The 25,049-nt window shown below is 38.5% G+C and overlaps 1 protein-coding gene and 1 long non-coding RNA gene across 4 annotated transcripts in view; one reads left to right on the forward strand and one right to left on the reverse strand.

Moving 5' to 3' along the window:
* EBF1 (EBF transcription factor 1) overlaps nt 1–25,049 on the forward strand; it is a 367,600-nt gene that overhangs the window by 233,209 nt on the left and 109,342 nt on the right. For 2 of the 3 annotated variants that reach the window (XM_038772540.1, XM_038772541.1), the window contains exon 8: nt 7,654–7,795. In XM_038772540.1, coding sequence (XP_038628468.1) covers nt 7,654–7,795 — 142 coding nt within the window. The remainder of the gene's footprint in view (nt 1–7,653; nt 7,796–25,049) is intronic. The other variant, XM_038772542.1, reaches the window with a different exon arrangement.
* On the reverse strand, nt 888–24,532 carry LOC119950282. The gene is made up of 3 exons (XR_005457343.1): nt 24,444–24,532; nt 22,336–22,421; nt 888–1,018 (listed from the first exon to the last, which is right to left on the reverse strand). It is a non-coding gene; the product is annotated as an uncharacterized LOC119950282 (long non-coding RNA).

Here is a 25,049-nt window from a genome sequence, read left to right on the forward strand (position 1 = left end):
GGTAAACAGAGACTGCTTAATTACACAGGTCATGTCAATTAGTGGGACCTTAGCATTTTCTAGAAATTAATCACTTTCAGTAGAGCGAAGCACCAGTCATATTTTAATTCAGAGAATTATAACTTGAAGAAAATCCATGAGAGCCAATGTTGCTTTACTTTAATGGATTTTGTTAAAATTCCCCTGTTCTGCTTTATAGTAGAAAACTTGTTTAAATAGAGCGTTAGATCATCTGAGCTGGTTTTAGCAGCACAGAATGCAGACTTCATGCCTTTTTCTATTATGGGGGTGTGGGGAGGAATAGGGAGACACTCCATCAAGCCAAAAAAAAAAGATCATTGTGACTCTAACGAGCATCTCTCTTCTATTTGACATTAAAAAAATGTCATGTCAAAGGACTATGTTAAAAATCATGTCACAGGTCTGTTTTTAACCTGAAAAGAGCCAGACCATTCTGAGTTAAGATTTAAATCCTTATCAATAGCCTTCGTGGTGTTCCCTGTGGATTTCTGGGGTGGAGGGTGGTGGAGGGGAAGGGGAAAAAGGGTTCAGAGGGGCAGATCATTTCATAACATTAGACACCACAATTCTTTACTACAATAAATTTCAATGTCGTCTTACGTCAAAATTTTCCCATGTCTAGTATGTGTTTTTTCCCCTGTGGTGTACAGTTTTCTTTTGTCTTGTAATTTCAGGTTTTTTAGTAGGCACTTAAAAATATGAATTTTTAGAAAATAAAGGGTATGAAAAGTGACACAACATCAAAACAAAGCCATTTGGGATTTTGATACATTTAAGCAATTTTTGAAAAATGCATTTTAAGACCACAGCATCTATCAGACATTTTAAGTAATATTTATAAAATGTATTAAAATTCATACCTTCTTCCTTTTCATTCTGCATTTACTTGCAAGTTAAAGATGTTAATTTTCTCAAATCTCCTTCATCCACCACATTCTTTTTCCATTCCCTTTAATGTGCTCGTATTATTTTGATAAATTAGCAGAGCTATTATAGCCTGTACCAAAATAAGGCAGAAACAGAGGACCAAATCAACTTGGTTATACAGCATAACACCAAGGAACACCACACAGATTAATTATGCTAAAAGCTGCTCTAACGATGGTTTCAGAACTCGGCATATATTCGCATAACATGTAAATATAAAAAGGTAGATTCTGAACCTGATGTATTACGCTATTATGACTGGTCAAGTAAATAATTTGGCATGGGCCTAATGCCATGCATGGGCAGAATGTATGGATCATAGAAAAAGAATCTTTATGAAATGTCTTTGAAGAGTGTTTACTCTGCATTTAGAGTAAGTACTTCCTATACTAAGTACTGCTGCCATTAAAGAAAATGTAAAATACCTAAATGGGGAGGGAAGGAGAAGGAAGGGCATATGAAGAGTAGGAAGGTGTTGGGGGGACCAAGGACATTAGTCTTAATTTAGTTTGCCAGAGAGGTGGCAAATTCTGGCCTCTGTTCCTGTAAACCACCACAATTGCCTTGCTAATCTAACCTAAAAACAAAAATCCTCATTTTGTTTTTAGGAAAAAAATCATTCAGAATAAGCCACTGTTTCATTTTCTCTGTATTACAGATCTGGCTTAATGTTTTGGAGTTTGACTTTCCTTCTTCCTACCCTCCTTTGCATTCCTTATGTTTACTTGATCTGAGTTTCATGCGTCTACCCTCCCTTGCTCTAGATTTTAGTTCCTGGGATATTTACTCCAGTTGTCATTTTCTTGATCCTCCTCCAGTGAATGCTTCAGTTCACGTCTATCAGGGCAAATGATAGTTAGATAAAGGAATTCAGCAGCTATATTGCAAAGCACATTTTGAGATTTTGGATGGGCACATTTTGGTAAAAATGAAGGAGGAGCCCAGGGCCAGAAAAATAAAAAGGAGTTCTAGATTGGCACAGTCATCTTCCTGAAAAGTGAGAGAGAGGGAACAGGTGAATAGATGATCTTAGACAAGTCACTTTACCTCTCTGTGCCTCAATTTCCTCATGTTAGACAAGGACTGTGTCCAACCTGATTATCTTGAATCTACTCCAGTGCTTAATACAGCACCTGGCACATAGTAAGCACTTAACAAGTACCACAGTTATTACTATTATCATCATTATTATTAGGTGAGGTTGTAATTTTCACAGGTTCTTGCATTTTGATATAGTTGACTTCAGTTTTGAGTCTATAGGACACCAGGTGCAGGCCATCTCCACCCTCTCTTCTCTCCTGTGGGGAGGCAGGGCTTGTAAAAACAGAACTGACTGTGAAAACAAAATTTAGGAATATGGGGTATTCTGAATATGCAGTATTCTGGCAACTCTGGGTTAGAATCCTGGGCCCTTTCTACCTTTTTTCTGTGCTTACTAAATTCACATACAAATTAAAAAGAACAAAACCAAAAATGATTGAAACACATTGCCGATTAAAATCAGAGCTTATTTCCTCCATTCAAATTAAATCTGATATTGAGTAATATCCATATTGAAAAATCAAGAATTTCTTTTTGTTCATTTGGAATTAAAAAGCAGTTGAATTAAGCTCATTATGGGCAGGGAATGTGTCCATTAATTCTATCGTATTGTACTCTCCTAAGCTCTTAGTAAAGTGCTTTGCACGTAATAAGTGCTCAGTAAATACCATTGATTGATTAGTTTTTGTTTGTAAAAAGCCTATGAGATTCCAAATTAAAATATGTAAAAAAAAACCTAAGGGTAAATTATTAACTAAACCACCCCCACAATGGATTTATTATTGAAATGCAGAAAGACACATATTTCAGCACTCTTAAATGCCTCTACCATAACCTCTACCTCAGCACAAGCTGCTAACTCGTGTTAATATGATACTGCCACTCGTATTTGAATTGTAGCTACTTGTGTCTTACTGCAAAACTGCACATGAGACAGAAGTTATGCTTCATGAATCCTAGATAATGTAGTTAGGACATACAAGGTCCTCTGCCCTAGAGAGAGAAAAAAAACGTGGGGAACGACTGAGGCCGAGATTCACAAAATGACCTAAACTCTCATCTATTTATTTTGTTAATGATGTGCATATCGCTTTAATTCTATTTGTTGTGATGATTTAGACACCTGTCTACATGTTTTGTTTTGTTGTCTGCCTCCCCCTTCGAGATTGTGAGCCTGTTATTGGGTAGGGACCATCTCTATATGTTGCCGACTTGTACTTCCCAAGCGCTTAGTACAGTGCTCTGCACACAGTAAGCACTCAATAAATATGATTGAATGAATCAAAAGCACCCCACAAAAGCCACAAACCAAATGAAAAATGTTTCTTTCAACTCTTGAAGAATATATGGACTTTCTTCCTGGTCACAAAATCTAGTGCAAAGCAAAGGCGATGTTGCCTGAAAAAGACTGAAAACCCAAAGAGAAGATGCAAAAATGGGGACAGCTATAAAAAGGACCTTAATTCATTTCACTGGCTGGCACTTTCCTTTTACCTCCACGTGCTGCCCCCTGAACTCCTGTGTGTGGTAAACTGCAGACAGAAGAGGATTGACTCACACTTCCTTTAGTAAGAAAGCTGAAATCACAGGGCGTATACTGGGTGAAAAATCTCAATGGTTTGTCATTCAAAATGGCCATGTGATGCTTATTTCACATAGACTAGGCAAAGCCCCCAAATAAATACATCCAAAACCTAACCCTGATTTAGGAGATTTTAATTTGGAAATGTTGACATATCATTCAACTGAATTTATTGAGCACTTACTGTGTGTGAAGCACTGTACTAAGTGCTTGGGGGAAGTACAATATAACAAGAAACACACATTCTGTATCCACAATGAGCTTACAGTCTAGAGGACTGCAGTCTTGATTAACATAAATTAAAGTGCTGTTATTGTTAGGAAGGAAAGTGTGTTTCCAGATATCTTTTTTTCCCAACAAAAACAATAAAGAAAGTTGTTCAGAATACAGATTAATAAACCATAGAGGTTGAGTCCCAAATTAAAGTCATTTTCCAAGTTAGCCAAGGTCAAGTTAAAGCCGGTATTTTATTTACAAAATTGGGAAATATTGCAGATTTTTATAACTTGTAATTATGCATCAGCCCCTGATTAATCATCTAGAAGTTGATAATTATTTAGAAGCAGCATGCCCTAAAATAGGCCTGGGAGTCAGAGGACCCGAGTTCTAGTCCTGGCTCTTCCACTTGTTAGCTATGTGAGCTTAAGCAAGTCACTTAACTTCTCTGTGCCTCAGTTACCTCATCTGTAAAATGAGGATTTAAGCTGTGAGCCTTATGTTGGACCTGGACTGTGCCCAACCTGATTATTTTGTATCTACCCGGAACTTAGTCCATGGTAAGTATTTAACAAATGCCATTAAAAAAAAGTTCTTGTTGGCCTTTTCCCTACTGCTCTGGTCTGTTTTACAAGGATGACTTAGCTCAATGTTAATTTTACAGTTTATATTGTGAGTTAATTTTTTGCCTCAGCTCTAATTTGAATACATCCTAGTCATTCAAAAGCAAAATGATGAAAGTCTATAATTTTGAGGTAATTGGAAGTAATTAATTGCATCGTGTATAAATATATGATGCCTGGACATGTCCATATATACATATCCACACCTCTATATCCACATACACACAATTGAAGATAGAATTATATAGCGATCACTGTATTTGAACAAATAAGATGCTTTACTTTGGGGCATTTTTAAAATTCTATTTTTATTTTCATGATATTTGTTAAGTGCTTACTATGTGTCAAACACTGTTCCTGGCACTAGGGCAGGTAGAGGTTAATTAGGTCAGACACAGTCCCTGACCCATCTAGGGCTCACAGTCTAAGGAGAAGGGAGAGCAGGCATTTAATCCCCATTATACAGTTGAGGAAACTGAGGCTCAGAGAAGTTAAGTTACTTGCTCAAGGTCACACTTCAAGCCATTGACAGAACCTGAGTTAGAACCCAAATCTCTGACTCCGCGGCCTGGGATTTTCGCCCTAGGCCACTCTACTTCTCATCTGTTCTGCTACATTTGTGTTCATTCATTCATCCATTCAATCGTATTTATTGAACGCTTACTGTGTGCAGAGCACTGTATTAAGCGCTTGGGACAAGCACAAGTTACAAGTTGGCAACACATAAGAGACGGTCTCTACCCAACCACGGGCTCACAGTCTATTCAATGATTCTATAAAATATGTCAAAATTGGAATTCTTTTAGAAACATTAGCTATTTTAAGAATTAAGTCTGCAGTACTTGTGTGTGTTTGCCGTACAGGTGCACTCTGAATAATCGTTTTTGGGCTTTTGTTTTTTTAAGACAGACACATTGAGTAACCACTTTCTTTATTTCCTGACACTGGAAACAGCTACTGTTGGGGATTCCTTTTATAGTTTCTTCTGCTAACGACTCCAAAGACCATTCTAGTGTGGTATTTATAGTAAATCAAAATTATTTTAAAGACACGAGTAGGAATGTTATATAATTTAGCATCAGCCAATTCTGTAACTAAAGAGGGAAAATACCTTTATGTTTTGTCAAACAGTGTAGATTTTCCAACAATGTTTCAAGTCTTTTTCCTTTTAGTTTCTTAAGGGAAAACTAGTGGATTCCGTGTAATAAAAAAAATTAGGTTGCAGTTGAAGAATAGTACTACTCTGTGTGTTCCTTAGTAAGTTCAGAATGATGAAGTGATGAACTGCTTTGGTTTTTGATTCTTTAAATTTTGTACTTCCATGAATGAGCTATCTTGTTGGAATTCTGGATTTCTAAATTACTAAGCAGAATAACGTAGGGCCCTGCAAGCCCTCTGAATCATCCACTTTGCATTTAAATATGATACATGAACAAAAAAATGACTACAGGATATCATTATGGGTAACTCTGGGTGTAAGACATTTGTTTTCTTATGACCTCATTTCAGATTTGTTAAATAGCATGATTTGGGTCTTTGTTTTTCCTTAATTTTTCTTCATGTGTTCAGTGTTTTGGGTGACAGAAATGGGAGTGATAACAACTGCTAGTAGTAGGCCAGAGTCCAGAGTTTTGTGTCGAATGTGCCCAGTTCAGGAGAGAAAATTGAAATGTAGCGAGGGATCCTTGAATTGCCCATTTTTGGCCAACTTTGGTTCCTCGGAGAGGATGAACGGTGTTTGCCAATCCCTTGTAAAGCGTTTCACCTCTTCAGAGGCTAAAGCCTCTCAAAACCAAGAACAATTAAAGCAAGAGCCTTTCAAAGCATCTGGGGAATTCTGCAAAATAAATCAGAAATCCTCAGCCTTGGCTCTGGAGGCTTGCCTCATTATGAAAGCAGATCTATTAGCCCCTTTGCCATTGTCTTTCATTTCTCAAGTGAGGTGATTCTAATTAAATTAATCTGCATGTCAATCTATCGGTGATCAATCAAAGAGCCCGAGGTTCCCCCTTGCAGCAGTGTGCTCACGGCTGACAGGGGCTGATAATGGAGGAAGAAATAAACTGTCGAGCAAAGTTAATTAGTCAACATAATAGGTGGATTAAACGGGAGCTTGGCTGATTGCTGTTTCACATGTCGAAGCATGAGGTGGGAGCTGAAACTGCAATTAACAGACAATTATTATATTTGGTTGTAAGAGGTCGCATGAATAAACATATCTCTGTGGGTTTCAGTTTTAATCCGTTTCTCCATTTAATATAAGGAGAAGTGTAGGTCATTCCTTCTTATTGTTTTACTCTAAGTTCTCCAAGACAACATATGCTTCTGCTGCCTCTTTGGCAAACAGGCAGCACCATCAGGATTGGAGGGAAATAGGTGGGCCTCTAGAACTTCAGTCAGGCCAGTGGCACCAAACCTCACATGCAGACACAGGTCTAGTGATTAAAGCATGGATTGGAGAGTCAGAGGACCTGGTTTTTAATCCCAGCTTGGCCACTTGTCTGCTGAGTGACCTTGGGCAAGTCACTTAACTTCCCTATGCCTCAATTACCTCATTTGTAAAATGGAGTTTAACACTGAGAGCCCCATGTAGGACATGGACTGTGTCCAAATTGATTAGCTTGTATCTAACCCAGTCCTTAGCACAGTGCCTGACATATAGTAAGTGCTTAAGAAGTACCACAAAAAAAGGGTCAAGCTGGGATAATTTTAACTTTATAAAATGTGATAGAGTCATGACTGAAGTGGGGAGAATGCTCAGAAGAAAAGCTGTTTTGCTAAGCCACCCCTTTCAGTTCCCCCATCCTGCTCAGCCCAACGTTATTTGTTTGAGAGCAAAAAAATAAAAAATAAAAAAAAAGACTCAGTGGTTTTTATTTGCAAGATCAACAGCACTGTCTACTTCAGTGTCTAAACTGAAGAGTAATTTAGGTGAAACACAACCTCCCTTGTATAAAAAAAGTTAATAAAGATACTCTTGTTCAAATTATGGTTAACAGTGCTCCTTCTGCTTGTAACTATAAACTGTGCAATTTTACTTTAAACTGCATCAAAAGCTTTCCTTGCCAAAGTCCCACTCATCAATAGGTTCTCTTGTTAGATTTGTACAGCATAAGCACCAGTTATTATGTGAAATAGCTATGCAATTTTCCTCAGCTCCCAGCTGTTATTTATTTAACTTGCATTTATTACCCTTGATGCTTTTATATTAAAATGTTCATTCATTCTCTCTTGTGACTCCAGGTTGTGGTGTCTACGACAGTCAATGTGGATGGCCATGTCCTGGCGGTCTCAGATAATATGTTTGTTCACAATAACTCCAAGCACGGGCGGAGGGCTCGTAGGCTCGACCCCTCTGAAGGTACGCCTTCTTATCTGGAACATGGTAGGCAAATCATTTTCATTGGTCGGCATTGCTACTTTAAATGTGAATTTATTTGATTTCTTTCTCTCTGTCTTTTCCTCTCTCTTTCTCTCTCTCTCTTTCCCTCTCCCCACCTTTCAAATTTCAAATTGTCCATTAAGCAAATTGATGTCCTATTTTTTCCTCCTTCATAAATTGATGACTCCTAATTAAAACTAGGGATAGTTCCCTCCCACTCTTCTAGCTTTATTTCATGGCCATTTGTCCTGGAAATTGTAGACGTGCTTCTCTGTGGATCTTTTTTTGATAAAACAATATTTTTCCTGAGTAGCCTCATAATCAGTGACGTTTTTCAAAGGGTTAGCAGAAAACAGATAAAATTTGTCTCAGTCAATGCCATTGAGAGAAACTGTGAATTAGGCAGGCATATTTCTGAATTCCTATTTGATAAAAGAATGGCAAAGTTTGTAGAATAAGTGAATGCCAGACTTCACAGGAAATCTAAAGCCTTTGTTCTGTGTTGCTTCCACTAATTTAGAAAAGTCTACTTCAGTGATGTCTTTTAAAAATGTAAATAAGCATAAATGTATATATCATTGATTTAAGCTTAACATGGGCCATAAGCTGCTCTGTTATAATTCATTAGGTAAAACATTTTCTTTGCTGCCAGTGTCCCAGTGCAATAAACAACTATCGTCATTTTTGCCTGACTTTTTTCCCCCTTAAGGAATGTGCAAACTATAGCTTTTATTAATTAGTCAGAGAAATGTAAAGCTCTTAGGAGAGATACTTCTCTACATCCAGTTTTACAGACTTCTTAAGAGTAAACTATCATCTTTTAAAAGATACTTATTTTGTGGTTTCAAGAGGATTAAGTTAGATATTGCAGTTTGCAGGAGGCTACTTGAACACCTGTTCATTTTCCATTTCTATTTTCATTCCTTAAAATTAGCTTTCTCCTCATACTTACAGTTACCATGACTTTTTAATCGATCTAGAATTATTTGACTGTTAGGCCTCTAAAATGATGAAGGCCGTACAGCTGTGACTCAGTGGAAGGAGAACGGATCTGTGTTCTAATTCTGGCTCTGCCTCTTTCCTGCTGTGTGACCTTGGGCAAGTCACTTAACTTCTCTGTGCCTCAGTTTCCTCATCTGTAAAATGGGCATTCAATATCTGTTCTCCTTCCTACTTAGAATGCGAGCCCAGTTTCTGGCCAGAAACTGTGTCTAACCTGATTAATCTTGTACCCATTCCAATGCTTGGTACAGTGCTTGGCACACAGTAAACGATTAAACAAATACTTCAGTTATTGTTGTTGAAAACTGATAAAGAACATCGTAGATGAAGTATGTGCAGCATTATAAGACAAAGAGAAATCTTACTTTTTGCAAGACATTTATTAGTTGGCTTTAGGAACAATAACTTCACGTCTTTGACTTGGTTTTCCATTTATAAAATGGGCACAGTGCTACACTATTTAGCTCCTAGACAGTTGTGTTCAAGATGTAAGCAATGTCAGTCAGGGCTTCTTGTCTCTTGGTACCTTTCCTTCAGTTATTGAAATCCTGTTCCTCAACAAATGTTATTCCTGCATCTTTACCTGCATTCAGGAACATTAGATATCTGTTTCTTTTATTCTCTGTTGCCTGAATCATCTAACCACAATATAGCCACCTGCTCAGTTGTGCCTTTCAAGCTGAGACACAAATATCCTTTCCCCTAATATAACATTATTTTGGAGTTATATGACAATAGGTTTGTCAGTTGAATTCATTTTAACTGCAATGGGCCTTTAGGACAATGATGATTTTTAATCTTGAGTTTTAGTATCATCCCATAGCATAGAGGTGTGGAACTGCAAGCCTAAAAAATATTTTCTCTTCTTGAGATGAGCAAAAGCTTATTGCAGCTCCTTTCTTTGTTTAACCACCTCATTTGCAGGTAATCTGAATTATTTGGGGGTTACTCAACACATCCCTATTTATGTCCCATTTGTCAGACTGCAGAAGGAAATTTCCCTTTGTGGCTCATCTTTCTGCATATAAGTAGAAATAGAGATCGTAGTTTACATCCACACACAGCACGCCTTGTGTTACCAGAGGGTTTAGAAACCCAGCATTCAAATAAATACCTCTGTATTTCAAGTGCAATGGCTGACAAAGTCAAATTTATTTCAGTCAATCTTACACAGTAAAAATAGAGTGAAGCCTAGATGTGTGTGGTTTATAATAATTATTGCTTTTTTCATTCACAAATACTTGCATCTTCAGGAGTGTGATATTTATGGTAAGCCAAGGGCTGGTGCTTTTCTTTAAATTATACATACACGATGTATAAAAGGCAGTCAAAAAAGAAATCCACATCAGTGGATTTGGATAGTAACAGAATTATCATTCCCATCTTAGTTCAAAAGGAACTATCACCAAGAAATACAACCCTTTTGTCAAAGAACAGAGTGATTGGAAAGAAGGAAAAGCATAGTCTCAAGAACAGCTTTGTGCTACTGGATTGGGATGGGAATTTAGCCTGACACTTGGCTTTGGGGTGCCACTAGAGTCCTTTTTCCCCTGAAAAACTTGAAGCAACACTCAATAGAATACTTTTAAAGTGCTTATTTTTATTATTTTCCCCAAGGCTTATGGATGTATTTACCTGAATTTAAAGCCAATTGAAGCATCAGTTTCTCTATTTTTCCCCCTGTGGCAAGATGCAGTGCCCTCAAAAACTGATAGTGCAGAGACCCTGTCAGTTTGCATGCTCTAACACTTTATTATCTAATGATCTAATATGCAACAAGGCAAAGTGCGAGTGCTCATCATTCTGACAGAATGCCTGAGAGAAGTGACTAAATTACTTTATGTACCATTAGCGCTAGCAGCTACGGTGAACTCACCGTGAGCGTTTATGCAAATGCCTATGAATACACTCAAGTGGCCTTGTCAGGCAGCCGACTGACAAGCAGTTTAAATGCTCATTTTTTTTTAAAGGGGCAGTTCCCCCCCTCCCTTCCGCTATTTTAGGTGAATGGAGGATTAGACGTCTTGATGTCAGTCTGAGGAAAAAACACACCCTACAATAATTGGAGGCAGTTTCAAGAGTAGATGTTGAAATTTTACAAGCCAGAAACAACACAGATTTCTCAGCTTTTGAATGACTAGACTGTGAATGCCCAAATGCGGTTATTGTTATTTCCAGTCTAAGATTTACGATTTGTACCATCTTTTCAGGAGCACGGACTCAAGTGTCCAATTTTTACCCTCAAAAATCTCATGGACTGTGACATATGGGCGTGTAGTTTTTGAGTTTTTAGTTTCGTATGTGAACAAAACTCAGTTTCCTGGCTCAAGTTCATCAGAGTCTAAAAAAATCAATTTTTTTGAGGACATCAAACAGCTTGTTCAAGATAACATTTTGATAAGTTAAATGAGAGTAAATAGAAAATCATCGATATAAGGTCCCTTCTCTATGCTTAAGGATTGAGGCTTGAAAAGAAGAGTATTAGGAATAAGGCATTTTGAATTTGATTAAATTCCCAATTACTTGGAAAATAGTGGTAGGCAGTTGTTGGATAAAGAGCATGCTTGGTCCACTCCCTTTTCTGTTGTCCAGATATAGAAAAATAAATCCTCTTCAAACTTTTCCCACCCACAGTAGGCACTAACTGCTCTAATGGTGTCTCACTTCCCAGCTGTCATATACAATAGAGTGTCGATCACCCTCTTTAGCATTTAACCTTCTTTAATCCTTCGGTCCTGGCTGAGAAACTCCTTCTCTGAGTCTTCTGCACCTTGGCCCTTCCTTATAGCAACCCTAACTACATAACTGACTTGATTATAATAAGGGGACTGCAAATAACAATGCCTGAGTGTTAGGAAGGAGGTGAGAAAAGAAGGGTCAGAAATATGAACTACTGAAGAGTATGAAAAGGCCTTCCAAATGAAAATGAATCCCCCCCCAAAAAAAAACATGCCATGCTGAGACTGACCCAGTAAATGCCCCTTTCCTTCAACAAATTTGTAAATATCATATCTTCTTCCACCCCACCCATTCAGCAGCCTACTGAGACCTGAGGGTGAATGAAGTTTCAGATGAGTTTGGGATTCCTCTGGCCCTCTTTTCTCTGCTCACCAGTCCAAAAATATGGCAGGAATGTTTTACCTTTCAGGTCTGTTTACAAATAAATGTACTTTTGGGCCTTATGGGACCTCAAGACTTGGAAATGGAATCCCAATTTGGACTTCTTATTGTAGTAATGAGGTCTGTCACTGAGCTAATTCTTATATGGTAGATTAAGATTTTGCAGTTCTGAGATCTTGGAGATGACAAACTGTCAACTGACATCTTTTTTTGTCTGGTTCAATGAATATTTGGTATCCAAACTTGCTAAAAAGTATGGAATGTTTTCTAGCAAAAAAGAAAAAAAAATTGTGAGCTAGGAAATTGGCAGGAATGAAGCATATTATGTGTCACCTTGCAAGTACCAATCATGAATAATCATTTGTGCTGTAGAAGGCTAAAACCTTTATTGATTTTTTCATTATATCAATATAGTACATTGGCATGTCACTAAGCAAGCTGGTGCACATTTTTGTAGTCTGGTAAACTATTCCTATTGCAAGCCTCCCAGGAATTCTGCTCAGTATGAGGTGCCAAGAGACATGTTGTCAAGCTTGTTACTGATTCTGTATTGCCATTTCTGAAATTGAGAATTAGACTTGTCTCTCCCCCCCTTGTTATTTTTGAAGTATAAGTGAAAATATCTATAAAAAAACTTCAAAATCCTAAGAAGAAAAGGCACTTTTCAGGCACAGTAACAATTGTAAATGATTCTTATTTCAAATATTGCAATTAGCCTTTAATATGATTAGTGTCAGTATGTAAATAATAATCAGACAGCGGAAATCAGACATGGGAACTGGAGAAATTGTGAAGGGCCTTAGATAAGAAGAAAAATATTGGCCTCTGTTTGGCCTTTATGATCTACATATTAAATCCTAATTTTATTCCTAGAAAAGTGATTAAAGAATACAATGTAAATGTCCAAAGTTACAGGTGGAGTTCACACAGCATTATGCTACAGTGTTGTAACCTACATTTTAGTAAGTCAGTGCCATTGAATATGAATCAACAAATAATGGTATTTGTTAATCAGTGGTGTAGGGAAATGGTACGTATTCTTATACATATATATCCTTATATTTTACTATTTCCCCTATCTGTAAGTGCTGTTCTCCTCCAAAAACATGTTCTCCCCCACGCCTCAAAGAACTCCAGTGGTTGCCAGTCCACCTCCTCATCAAACAAAAACTCCTCACCATTGGCTTTAAATCACATAATTCATTCATTCATTCAATTGTATTTATTGAGCGCTTATTGTGTGCAGAGCACTGTACTAAGTGCTTGGGAAGTACAAGTTGGCAACCTATAGGGACAGTCCCTACCCAATAACGGGCTCACAGTCTAGAAGGAGGAGACAGACAACAAAACAAAACATGTAGACAGGTGTCAAAATTGTCAGAACAAATAGAATTAAAGCTTTACACACACCATTAGCAAAATAAATAGAATAGTAAATATGTACAGGTAAAATAAATGGAGTAATAAGTGCTGTGGGGAGGGGAAGGAGGTAGGGCGGGGGCCCCCTCCTACCTTACCTTGCTATTCTCCTACTACAACCTAGCCCCCACACTTCACTCCTCTAATACTAACCTTTCCACTGTATCTTGATTTCATTTATCTCACCACCAACTTCTCACCCATGACCTCCCTCTGGCCTGGAACACCCTCCCTCCTCATAATCGAGAAGCAATTGCTCTCCTTCCACTTCAAGGCCTGCAAGAGGTCTTCCCTGACTAAGCCCTCCTTTCCTCTTCTCCCATTCCCTTCTGTGTCAACCTGACTTGCTCCCTTTATTCATGTCCCCCCACCCCCAATATGACAGTAGTCATATTGTCTGTCTCCCCCTCTAAACTGTAAGCTCACTGTGGGCAAGGAATGTGTCCGTTTATTGTTATATTCTCCCAAGTGCTTAGTACAGTGCTTTGCACACAGTAAATGCTCAATAAATATGATTGAATGGATGAAAGTGGGGCTGGAGTGAGTATCAAAGTGCTTAAGGGATATACAGCCAAGTACATAGCCATCGCAGAACAGAGGAAAGGCGGGAAGGGCAACTGAGGATGTAGTCCAGGAAGGCCTCTTGGGAGAGGTGTGATTTTAAGAGGGTTTAAATGCTTACTGTATGCTAAGCACTGTACTAGGCACTAGGGTACGTAGTTTTGAGTGTTCCCTGTGAGCAGAACACTGTACTAAGACCCTGGGGATTACAGTAGATGTGAAAGAAGCAATTTCTGTCCTCGCAGAGTTTACAGCCTGAGAGGGACACACACAGAATCATTTACAAGTAGAAGGAAAAAGAGAATGTTAAAATGATTAGAAAAAATATATTCTTAAATAGTACATACATTAATTTGAATATTAAATACTTCAGGTGGCTGTGAATGCATAAAGGCTCAGGTGGTATTTAGGAATGTATAACCTGGGGAGAAGAAAATTAATCAAGGAATGCGTCCTGGAGGAGGTGGGATTAGTAGATTTCTTCAGATACTAAACACAGTAAGACAGAGCTTTAAAAATACGTTAGAGGGTATATTCTATCACAAATAATGTGGGTGAAATTTCATGGCAAAAATAATTCTATCCTAATGTCTCAAGGCCAAAATACAAGTTGCTGGTCTTAAATGTTAAAATAGGGATCTTTTTCTTAGGGCTATTGGGAGATGAGGAGGGAAATGTCTTTGCTACTTCATGAGAGATACAGATGATTTAATCAAAGGAAGAAATGAGACACAAAGGGAATATTTTCAAGATATCTTGACTTGTATATCCCTTGGAAACCATGGATTCCAAACATGGGACAGTTACATCAGTATTCAACAAGTGCTTAGTGTTCCAGTAGAAAGGGACTTTGGGAACCAATTGAGAAACAGCCAGCACCTGGAAGGACCTGATATCATCTCAGTTGCTGTCCTTTGGGTTCAGAGATGTTGCTACTGACATTGAGAATTAAGTTAAGTTATGTATGTGTCTAGAGAAGGATGCCTGTTGGATCATTCCTCCCACCCTATGTATTTGAAAAGATAGTTCCTTGATGTAGCATTTGTAATTGCAGTCTGTGGTGCATTTTTTTAATAACTGCTTTAGGCCCATTTGTATCCACTGCTACCAAGAACATTTCTTTCAAGGGAACATTTTACAGAAGTAGCAGTTGTACTTTAATCAGGTTTCTGCTGCACCCAGGTCCCACTGTAGTTTTCTGGACCATGCACAGTTGTTATTATTGTTATTATTACAAATAATTGTATTTATTGAGTGCTTACTATTCATTCAGTCATATTTATTGAGCACTTACTGTGTGCAGAGCACTGTACTAAGTGCTTGGGAAGTACAAGTTGGCAACATATAGAGACGGTCCCTACCCAACAACGGGCTCACAGTCTAGAAGGTGGAGACAGACAACAAAACAAATATATTAACAAAATAAAATAAATAGAATAGTAAATATGCACAAGTAAAATAGAGTAATAAATCTGTACAAACATATATACAGGTGCTGTGGAGAGGGGAAGGAGGTAGGGTGGGAGAGACAGGGAAGGGGAGAGGAATGAGGGGGCTCAGTCTGGGAAGGCCTCATGGAGGAGATGAGCGCTGAGTAGGGCTTTGAAGGGAGGAAGAGAGCTAGCTTGGCAGATGTGTGGAGGGAGGGCATTCTGGGCCAGGGGGAGGACGTGGGCCGGGGGTCGACAGAGGGACAGGAGAGAACGAGTCACAGTGAGGAGGATAGCGGCAGAGGAGCAGAGGGTGCAGGCTGGGCTATAGATGGAAAGAAGGGAGGTGAGGTAGGAGGGGGCGAGGTGATGAAGAGGCTTGAAGCTGAGAGTGAGGAGTTTTTGCCTGATGCGTAGGTTGACTGGTAGCCACTGGAGATTTTTGAGGAGGGGAGTAACATGCCCAGAGTGTTTCTGCACAGAGATGATCCGGGCAGCAGCATGAAGTATAGATTGAAGTGGGCAGAGACAGGAGGATGGGAGATCAGAGAGGAGGCTGATGCTGTAATCCAGTTGGGATAGGATGAGAGATTGAACCAGTAGGGCAGCAATTTGGATGGAGAGGAAAGGGCGGATCTTGGCAATGTTGCAGAGGTGAGACCGGCAGTTTTTGGTGACGGATTGGATGTGAGGCGTGAACGAGAGCGCAGAGTTGAGGATGACACCAAGGTTACTATGAACAAAGCACTGTACAGAGCACTTGGGAAAATACAGTATAACATCAAACACATTCCCTGACCACAACAAGCTCACAGTCTAGAGGGGGAGACAGACATTAATATAAATACATAAATAGGTGAATAAATTACAGATATGTACAGATATATACTTATGTGCCATGGGAAAGGGAGAGAGGATGAATGAAGGAGCAAATATGAGTGGCATAGAAGGGAGTGGGAGAAGAGAAGAGGAGGACTCAGTCAGAAAAGGCTTCCTGAAAGAGATGTGCCTTCAATAAGGCTTTGAAGTGGGGAGAGCAATTATCTGATATGAGGAGTTGGTTTGCTTATCACAGCATTTGTTTTGAAACCATGAAATAGGTTCTCCAAAGATTGGCCCTAAAAATATGCTAAAAGCTCAACAAGGTATTTACTACTCAAGTGACTTAAGCTTTTGAGTCTGTAAGGTTGTCTTCTAAACCCAGCTGTTCTACTAGCAATTATTCTAGGGTGAGAACGATAGTCTGGTGAGCTTGCATGATTCATTCAGAGGTATTTATTGACTGCCTACTGGGTGCGAAGCACTGAACTAAGCACTGGGGAAAATCCACAGTTAAGAATTAGACACAGTGCCTAGTCCCCAAGGGGCTCACAATCTAGGAATAAAGTGTGTGTGTGTTGGGGGGTGGGGGCGGCGCACGGGGCGGCAGGGAGAGGCTGGAGTGCTGATGGAAGAAAAGTGGGGAGTAGAGAAGGGTGGCAAAACACACTTGAGGGCTGGGAAAATTTTGGAATGTATTTTCAATGCTAGTCTACCATTTTCATAGTCTACCTTGAGGAAATTCTCCAGTTAGATGGACATTCTAGAGTTTAGACAAGGGAGAAAAGTGTGAGGATTATAGGGCTGTTCAACATAAATTGAGTTCATTCATTAGCATGCTGAAAGATTTTAGAACATCAGGTGGAAAATAATCTTCTTTCAGGCATTTTTTTAAACGGTTTCTTTTTCTCACATCAGTTCCTTAATGAACCTGTTGACTCCTCATAAATTGAAGCAAACTTACAGAATTTATTGTGGTTGATCTAATAAATGAATGATTTCCACAACACTAATCTCCTGTGGACAAATTAAGAATATTTAGAGGCAACACTATCTGACTAAATCTCTGGACAGAAATGTAGATTTTTTTTGAAGGCCGATATTTTCACCCACATTTAGTTGCAAGGGCAGTTTGCTTAATTACAAGTGTAGTTATTTGCGTAATTGAATACAGACCCGGAGCCACTCACTGCAGCAACTGTTCACGAGCACTCAACTCACTTGAGAATTGAAAAAACAAAAAGTGACCAGGATTCGACTGATTAAACATGCATGAATCGTTCATGTACCTTTCATGCATCATCCAGAAGTAATACTCAGGTTGAGACTTGAAGAGGTTGTAGTTAATGCATCAGTCTGAATCAACTTTATTGCTTTCTAACTTTCAAATTTAGAAATCTACTTTTTCAAAAGGAGAGAAGCATCACACCTGAATTCCTAAGGCAATCTTTCCTTTGGTTTATGCGCTCTCCTTCAGGTTCATTGTTAGGATAGCAGAGTACTTCTATGACAAATTATATTTTCAAAAACCCTCCCTATGGTTAGAAGCAAATGAGTCATTCCTAACACCAGCTAGAAAAGTGACCCAGAAAGGGGACAATGCTGAGAACATATTTCTAGTTCATTAGAAATCACTATCTCCATAGGGATAATTTATTCTTCTACTCTACTGTCTTGCAAAAAGAAAAAGAAAGTTATTGTCAATGAAGGGAGCCACCGGAAGGTTTCTGACATGAACTGCTTGTAGGTAGTATGTGTTTTGCACTGGGCAAGCAGTGTTTGGTAGCCAGGACTTTGTGAGATCACAGGACTTAGCTCCTTTAACATACTGAGCCTCCGTGGAGCTGTCCATGAGTGGTGTTGGGGATTCATCACCTAAGTGTAGTGAGATAATTATATTGTGTGAGATAGCGGCAATTTTCCCATCCCCCAACCTTGGACAGCTCCAAGAGAGGACAGACTGGTGTTGCACACACAGAAGTAGACCTGGTGTAATTTAATAAATATGCAAGCAGTTTATTTACATGAATGAAAGAAGCAGCATGGTCTAGTGGGTAGAGCATGGCTGTGGGAGTCGGAGGGACCTAGGTTCTAATCCTGCCTCTGCCACTTGTCTGGTGTGTGACCTTGGGCAAGTCACTTCTCTGAGCCAGTTACCTCATCTGTAAAATGGGGATTAAGACTGTGAGTCCCACGTGGGACAGCGACCGTGTCCAACCCTGAATAGGCTGCATCTACACCAGCACTTAGTGCAGTGCCTGGCACATAGTAAGCATTTAACAAATACCATAAAAATCCACAGTTATATTTTTGTATGAAACTCACCTGACTTTTTCCTTAACACTTTAGTTTACAAAGTCAAACTAATTCTTGATCCACGTGAACTTAATGGGGAGGGAGAGCAAGGAACTTCATATTCTGTGAACTTGCATTCATTCTTTCAGGCCACGTGGGGAGATTTCCAGGATAATTCATTATTAAACAGAAAACCAAGTGGCAGGAAAGAGTTAATGCACCTCTTCTTTCTGTCCCACTGGTAGGACCAATGCCACTATGTTCTTCAAGTTCATGTTCATTTTATTCAAAGGTAAAGCCCTTCTCTAGAAACCCACAGCGTATGCCCCTTCTCAGATGAGTAATGGATGTGTGTCAAAGGGAATAAATTCATTTTGAAAGGAGTATGGAAAATTACAGAATTGGAGAGAAAGAGAATAATCCAAACTCCAAGCAGGTGAACATATTATGATAATATATACAGAGCCAGCTGCACATTTAGAAAAGCCGACAATATGGTGTCAGGATCCCCATCTCTCATTATTTGAGAGATTGGAGTTGAGTTCAAATGACAAAAAAGACAAACTCTTGAAACTCATGCTGGAAAAACTACCCAAGCTTCAAGGCAGGAAGTTTACAGGCTGCTATGGAAAGATGTCTTTTGTCTCATCCTGGGTTCTACCCTAATGCCCAACTTTAACATCTTCTGGAGAGAAAGCTTATAGTTTCTTGAATAATCAGAGCCCATGGCATACTGAAATTGGTCACACTAATTTCAGTTTAAACCCGAGGAATCCCAGGAATCTATGGTGATAGAAAAGAAATGCCTAAGTCTCTTAAATGCTACAATGCCCAACAGATTTATAAACTGGGAATATTTAGGACAGCTTTGTAGATGAATTTGAAATCTCTTCAGGCCTAGAAACCTTCACCTGCAAAATGATCCCTTCCATGAGTAAGTGTTGTAATAATGATATGATGAGAGCAATGGCAACTTGAAAGACAGTGCAGTGTATTTCTCATTGTTCCATTTTTCATATAAAAATTCATAATACTCCTCACATTAATATCTCTTAAAATTGAAAGTTTGGATCTTTAAAGGCACTGGTAGGTTTTGATCAGCTACAGGAAGGATGGGACATCTGCTTAAGAAGAGTAACCAGAGTCCCCTCTTTGCAGGGACTAAATGAGTAGAACAGGAATAAGAATTGAATCAGATTTTTGTGCCTAGTGATATCTGGCCCTATTTCATTGGCTTGCTTCCAAGATGGGTCACGGAAGTTGGTCTTCACCAGTTTTCAGCCAGGGAGTCAGCATAAATCTTAATGCCACACTTCACGGGGGAAGAAAAATTCTTCTGATTCTTTACTGTGTAACACTATAGGCTTCAAATGAAGCAAATTGACGGCACTACTTAAAGGAGAATTGAAAAGCCAAATCTGTGCTAAATCCCAAGAGTAAGTCAGTTGGCATTCAGAATAGTATTTAGGAAGGTGATTTTCTGGGTTAAGATAAAGATACTGGTGTCACATCACATTATCTCATACAGCATCTAGGACTCATTGTGCCAATTCTGCAACTTGAAATACTCAGTAGGCAGAAATGAAACTTCATACAAATTAAGAGATCATCACCTTTATCAGATGAATCCGACACCGACAACGTGGTTTAGTGTCTTAAGGAAAAAGGATTTAAATGGAGAGAGATGAAAATCTACTGCAAGATTTTTAGGGCTTTTTTAAGTATGAAAATAACAAGAATTATTTTCGGTTACTGTTAATACCACCCAGCCGTATCATTCCAATCCTCCAGTGAAAGGTTGAGAAATGAATTAGAAATTAAAATACTGATTGGATTTTGGTTGCCAAACCCAGGAGACCAGGCAAGTAACCAAAGAAAGGGAACAAAAGTGAAACAAAAAGAAACTCTCACGCCCACATTTTGAAGAAATGAGACTGAGCTGAATTGAGAAATATTTTAAAACTTTTAAGTATGAAAGTGGTATCTGAGCAGTACTATTTTTACTACATCTTACAAAATTAAAGGATTATGTGCTAAAACTTCTATGACTTGCTTTGAAATTACTTCTGCAGCTCAGGAGCTCAAGAAACACCAATGTCTTTATTACTGATGTAAGCTAGGTTTCAACCCAAGAGTTATACCAGACTGAATAGATCTTTTAGATGCAAACATTTATTTTACTTATTTTTTTAGATTTACAGTAACTATATCCTGGTCAACTAGGTCTTAAGGTGTATTAGCACTATTGTAAGCCCACAAAATATTTGGTATTGGCGATACTTGGTTGTTAATTTGGGCTCAGATGATCCTTATTACAGGCATGTTCAAAACCTTGAAGGAGGTTATTTAGAAATATAGAAGTACTGGGTGTAATGAAGTGGAGCCAGATTTTATTTTATTTTTTGGTTCTCTTACTCTTTCTTGTTCAAAGCTTCATAGGCTATAGGAAAATGTTAAATTCTTCAGCCAAGGATATTCTTTAAGCAACCCTGATGACAAAAGAGGGAATTTTGTTATGTAGTGAGAGACCTAAAATGTGCCCACGTTCAGAAATAAGATTTCCACACATTCTTTTAGTTATTGAACAAATGTATTTGAGATATTTAGTGACAGGTTCAAACCTGAAGATTATTACTTTGTAGTTAAGGTTGCATCTGATTCTATACAATTCTCAAAAAGATACAGTTTGATAGCTGTTGTTAGATAAGGATGTTTTTTTCTCCGTGGCTTAATGTACTTACTCTTTATTCATGCAATAGTGAATATACTACAGTAAAAGAAAATATAAGCATAAACCCGCACTATAAGCATTTAGATTCTTTTATCCACCCATTGCTTTGAAGAAATTCTGGCAATGTAGTTTACATCAGTTTAGCATGGGACATAAAAAATATTAGCATTTTATTTCAATATGAAATATGTAATTGAAGAAAAAAACCTTATTGCATATTTTCTATCTAATAACCAAAGTCATTAGAAGGCTTTATTTTTACAAATGCGGAAAGGTATATTAAATGATGATGGAACTTACACATGTAACCACAGAAAACATCAAAAAAATTTGGAAAGAAAGGATGACGTTAGATACTTTATGAGTTTTTAGAGGGAATATTAGCATAGAGGGTGTTAAAGGTCTTAGAGACAAACGGCTCTTTATTGGGTTATTTCAGAGAAAGGCAATTGGTTAAATAGTATATTCATATGTCAGGGATAATTGTTTACCAAGTAGTCTTTGTTGGGCATGTTGGAGACAGAATAAAGGATTGGATGGGCTGCAAGTCTGACCGAGGCTGGAATAGTTTATGTTATTTCACACTGTATATTTCAAAAATTTAATGTCTCATAGCAGTAGCATGGAGCCTTTTAAGACATATATACCTGCAGAAAGCCAGCGTGTAAGAAATGATTCTTTGGGATGCACCAGAGTCTGAAGTGAGTGACTGTTTTGTGATGTGGTAGGGGAGTCATGGCCCTGGTCAGGGAGAGAAGGCTGGGGAGTGGGAGGATAGCTTTGAGATGGATACATTCCTTTAATGACAAATTCTTAAAGAAAAAGTTTTCTTGAGGATTCCTTTTTAGGAGTGTTGAGGGCAGGATTTGTGTGTACTCCCCCTTCTAGACTGTGAGCCCGCTGTTGGGTAGGGACTGTCTCTATGTGTTGCCGACTTGTACTTCCCAAGCGCTTAGTACAGTGCTCTGCACACAGTAAGTGCTCAATAAATACGATTGATTGATTGATTACTTATACTGTACTCTCCCAAATGTTTTAGTACACTGTTCAGCTGACGGTAAGTACTCAATAATATAATTTATTGATCAATTAGGAAGAAAGAACAGTTATCCTATCTCAATTTTACAAATTAGAAAGCTGGATTACAGAGGGGTAAAAAAACTTACCAAGGTCAGACAGCAGGCCAGTAGCAGAGTTGGGATTAGACCTGGGTCTCATGACATCCAGTCTCGTGCCTTTCCGTTAGTCCGAGCTGTTCAGAAAATAGAAATTAGGCAAATGCTCTGTTGGTGATAGGTTGAACTTTCCCTCCCATCAAAAAAAAGCAACTGTTAGTAAACCAACAATCCTCAACTAAACTCTTATGCAACAGTAGACAGTCCAAAGATTTCTTAGTGATTAGTGACTGGAGACAGCTCAGTGTCTGAACAGTCCTTGGATTTCTTGATTGGAACAAGTAGCCAGAAAAAAATGCCTTGCTAAATTTTTAAAATACACAGTGTGGAAGAAATGTGCTTCTAATGACATACATGAATGGAACTTCCAGCGTTTTCTTTGGACACCCTCAAGTACCTCACTTATCTTGGACATGAAGAGCCCAACTTGAAGCATTAGAAGATTTTGCAGTTTGAGCTAGTTGATGGTTTCTGAATCTTCTTGTCTTTAAATTGTCACCCGTAATATTATATTAGGCTTCCAGTTTGGTGATTTGAAGATTGGAAATGGTAAAACAAAGGAAACAGAAGTTATTCCCATAATTCCTTTAAGGTCCATGCAGAGAGAAAGGGAAAAGTGTATTTGCCATGGGTAAGAAGTATATATTGCTTTCTTTATCCTTTGGGCAAATTGGGAATATTCCCAGGAACTCCTCTCTATTAGAGCACCCTTTGGCATCTTCCCAGCCTCAGTACCCCTCCCTCTGGCCTCCATTCAGCTGCAGAGCCAACAGTGACATTCTAAAAAGCCCAGGCTGTGGTGGGAGGGAAGGTTGGGTATGTACCCAAAATAGAGTTTAGGAGAGGGCCACAGTAGAACCTTAAAACTGGACCTTAGTGCAGTTATGCCTTGGAAACTCATATTGATCTGCAAATTTGCATAGATAATATAGATATTGCATCATAATAGCAGAGGAAGGGAGATCACTGAATTAAATTTCCTTTTTCTAAACTTTGATACCTAAACAAAATTTTCATATTTTGTAAAGTTTTTAAGGTAAGGACTCTTTGCTGACATTAAGCAGGGAACCTAATTCTGGAATCAGGAAACTAATTTAAGTTCATTGCTTTCTGCATAAACCAACCACAGAAAGCCATAAGAAATCAAATGACTTTTCCTACAGCTGAGTCAATCAGAATAATTATTGTTAGAAGTTTCCAAAGTGTTTCCTATTTAATCAGAAACCAACCGGGTTAATTTGGGCTTAAAATGGCCATCTCTGGAAAATTAAAATTCAAGTTCAGTTACAACCATCACTTGTAATGGTAACAGTGATGGTGTTTATTGAGCACCGACTGAGTGAAATGCACTATTCCCAGTGCTTAGGTAAGTACAGCATAAGCACAATAAATTTCCCTGCCCATAAAAAGTTTATAATCTAACATAGAGACAGGCGTAGAAATATAGCTAGTCCATTCAGAATAAATGTAGAATAGAGTATACATATATGCACGAGTGCTAAGAATGGGTATAGATAAATAATAAATACAGTAAGTGCTAATGATTGGTTGATTAGACTTGTGATTTTAGGAATTAAGGTTTCCTGATGCATATGTGCTTTTAAGAAGGCTTTAAAGGTGGGACAGACCAGTATCAGGTGGATTTGGCACTTGTGTAGTTGGTCATAGAGAAGCAGTGTGGCTCAGTGGAAAGAGCCCGGGCTTTGGAGTCAGAGGTCATAGGTTCAAATCCCGGCTCCGCCAATTGCCAAGCTGTGTGACTTTGGGCAAGTCACTTAACTTCTCTGTGCCTCAGTTACCTCATCTGTAAAATGGGGATTAAGACTGTGAGCCCCGAGGGGCAACGTGATCACCTTGTAACCTCCCCAGTGCTTAGAACAGTGCTTTGCACATAGTAAGTGCTTAATAAATGCCATTGTTATTATTATTATTATTGTATACAATAAAGCTGATAAAGGTGAATTTAGGTGTGCATGTGTGGGTGAAAACACCAGTTCTAAATCAGCGGTAGATATTTCTCTTATTTCATATGTGTTACAAACTAAACTCAAACAGAATTCCCAATTCCTGATTACTAGCCATCACTTTGATCTGCGCACCTTTTCAGCAGTCTTTCGTGTCATCTTATTTGAAGTGGTGCTTGCTAGTTTTAGATTGAACAGGCAAACACTGGGGTGCCCACTTTCTTCTTGGGCTCGGATAATTTTAGTGATGCACAGTCCAGGCTTGTGACATCACAGATCATCACTGTGGAAACATCTGGGCTTTCTGCAAACATTAGATTATGACATCCCAGAATATATCAGACAAGGGGAACAAACTAAGAGTGATAATCTCTACACTCACATAGTTTGGTAATCTCAGTCTTGGATGTGAAAGGAAATAACCACAGGGTATGTTCTAATATCAATTAACTACATTTAGAGATATCGCAGTCAAGCATTATTGAAAGTTTGGAAACGTTGATTTTGAGATGCTGTCCAAATCATGATTCTTTAAGTCAGAATCTGTCATTTTATGAGTTGGAAAGCAAAATCCAGTAGAAATCACAAGTTACGAAAAACTAGTTGTAGAAAATTCCATACTCCAGAGAAATACAAGATTAGGCATTTCCTAGAAAATCAGAAGCAAAGCTTTCTAGGTAGCTACGTCTGCTATGTTGATTTGGATCCAACTAGTGCCTCTTGTAGCACAAAAGACCACTT

Source organism: Tachyglossus aculeatus, chromosome X1 (genome assembly GCF_015852505.1).
Source record: "Tachyglossus aculeatus isolate mTacAcu1 chromosome X1, mTacAcu1.pri, whole genome shotgun sequence".
NCBI lineage: Eukaryota > Metazoa > Chordata > Mammalia > Monotremata > Tachyglossidae > Tachyglossus > Tachyglossus aculeatus.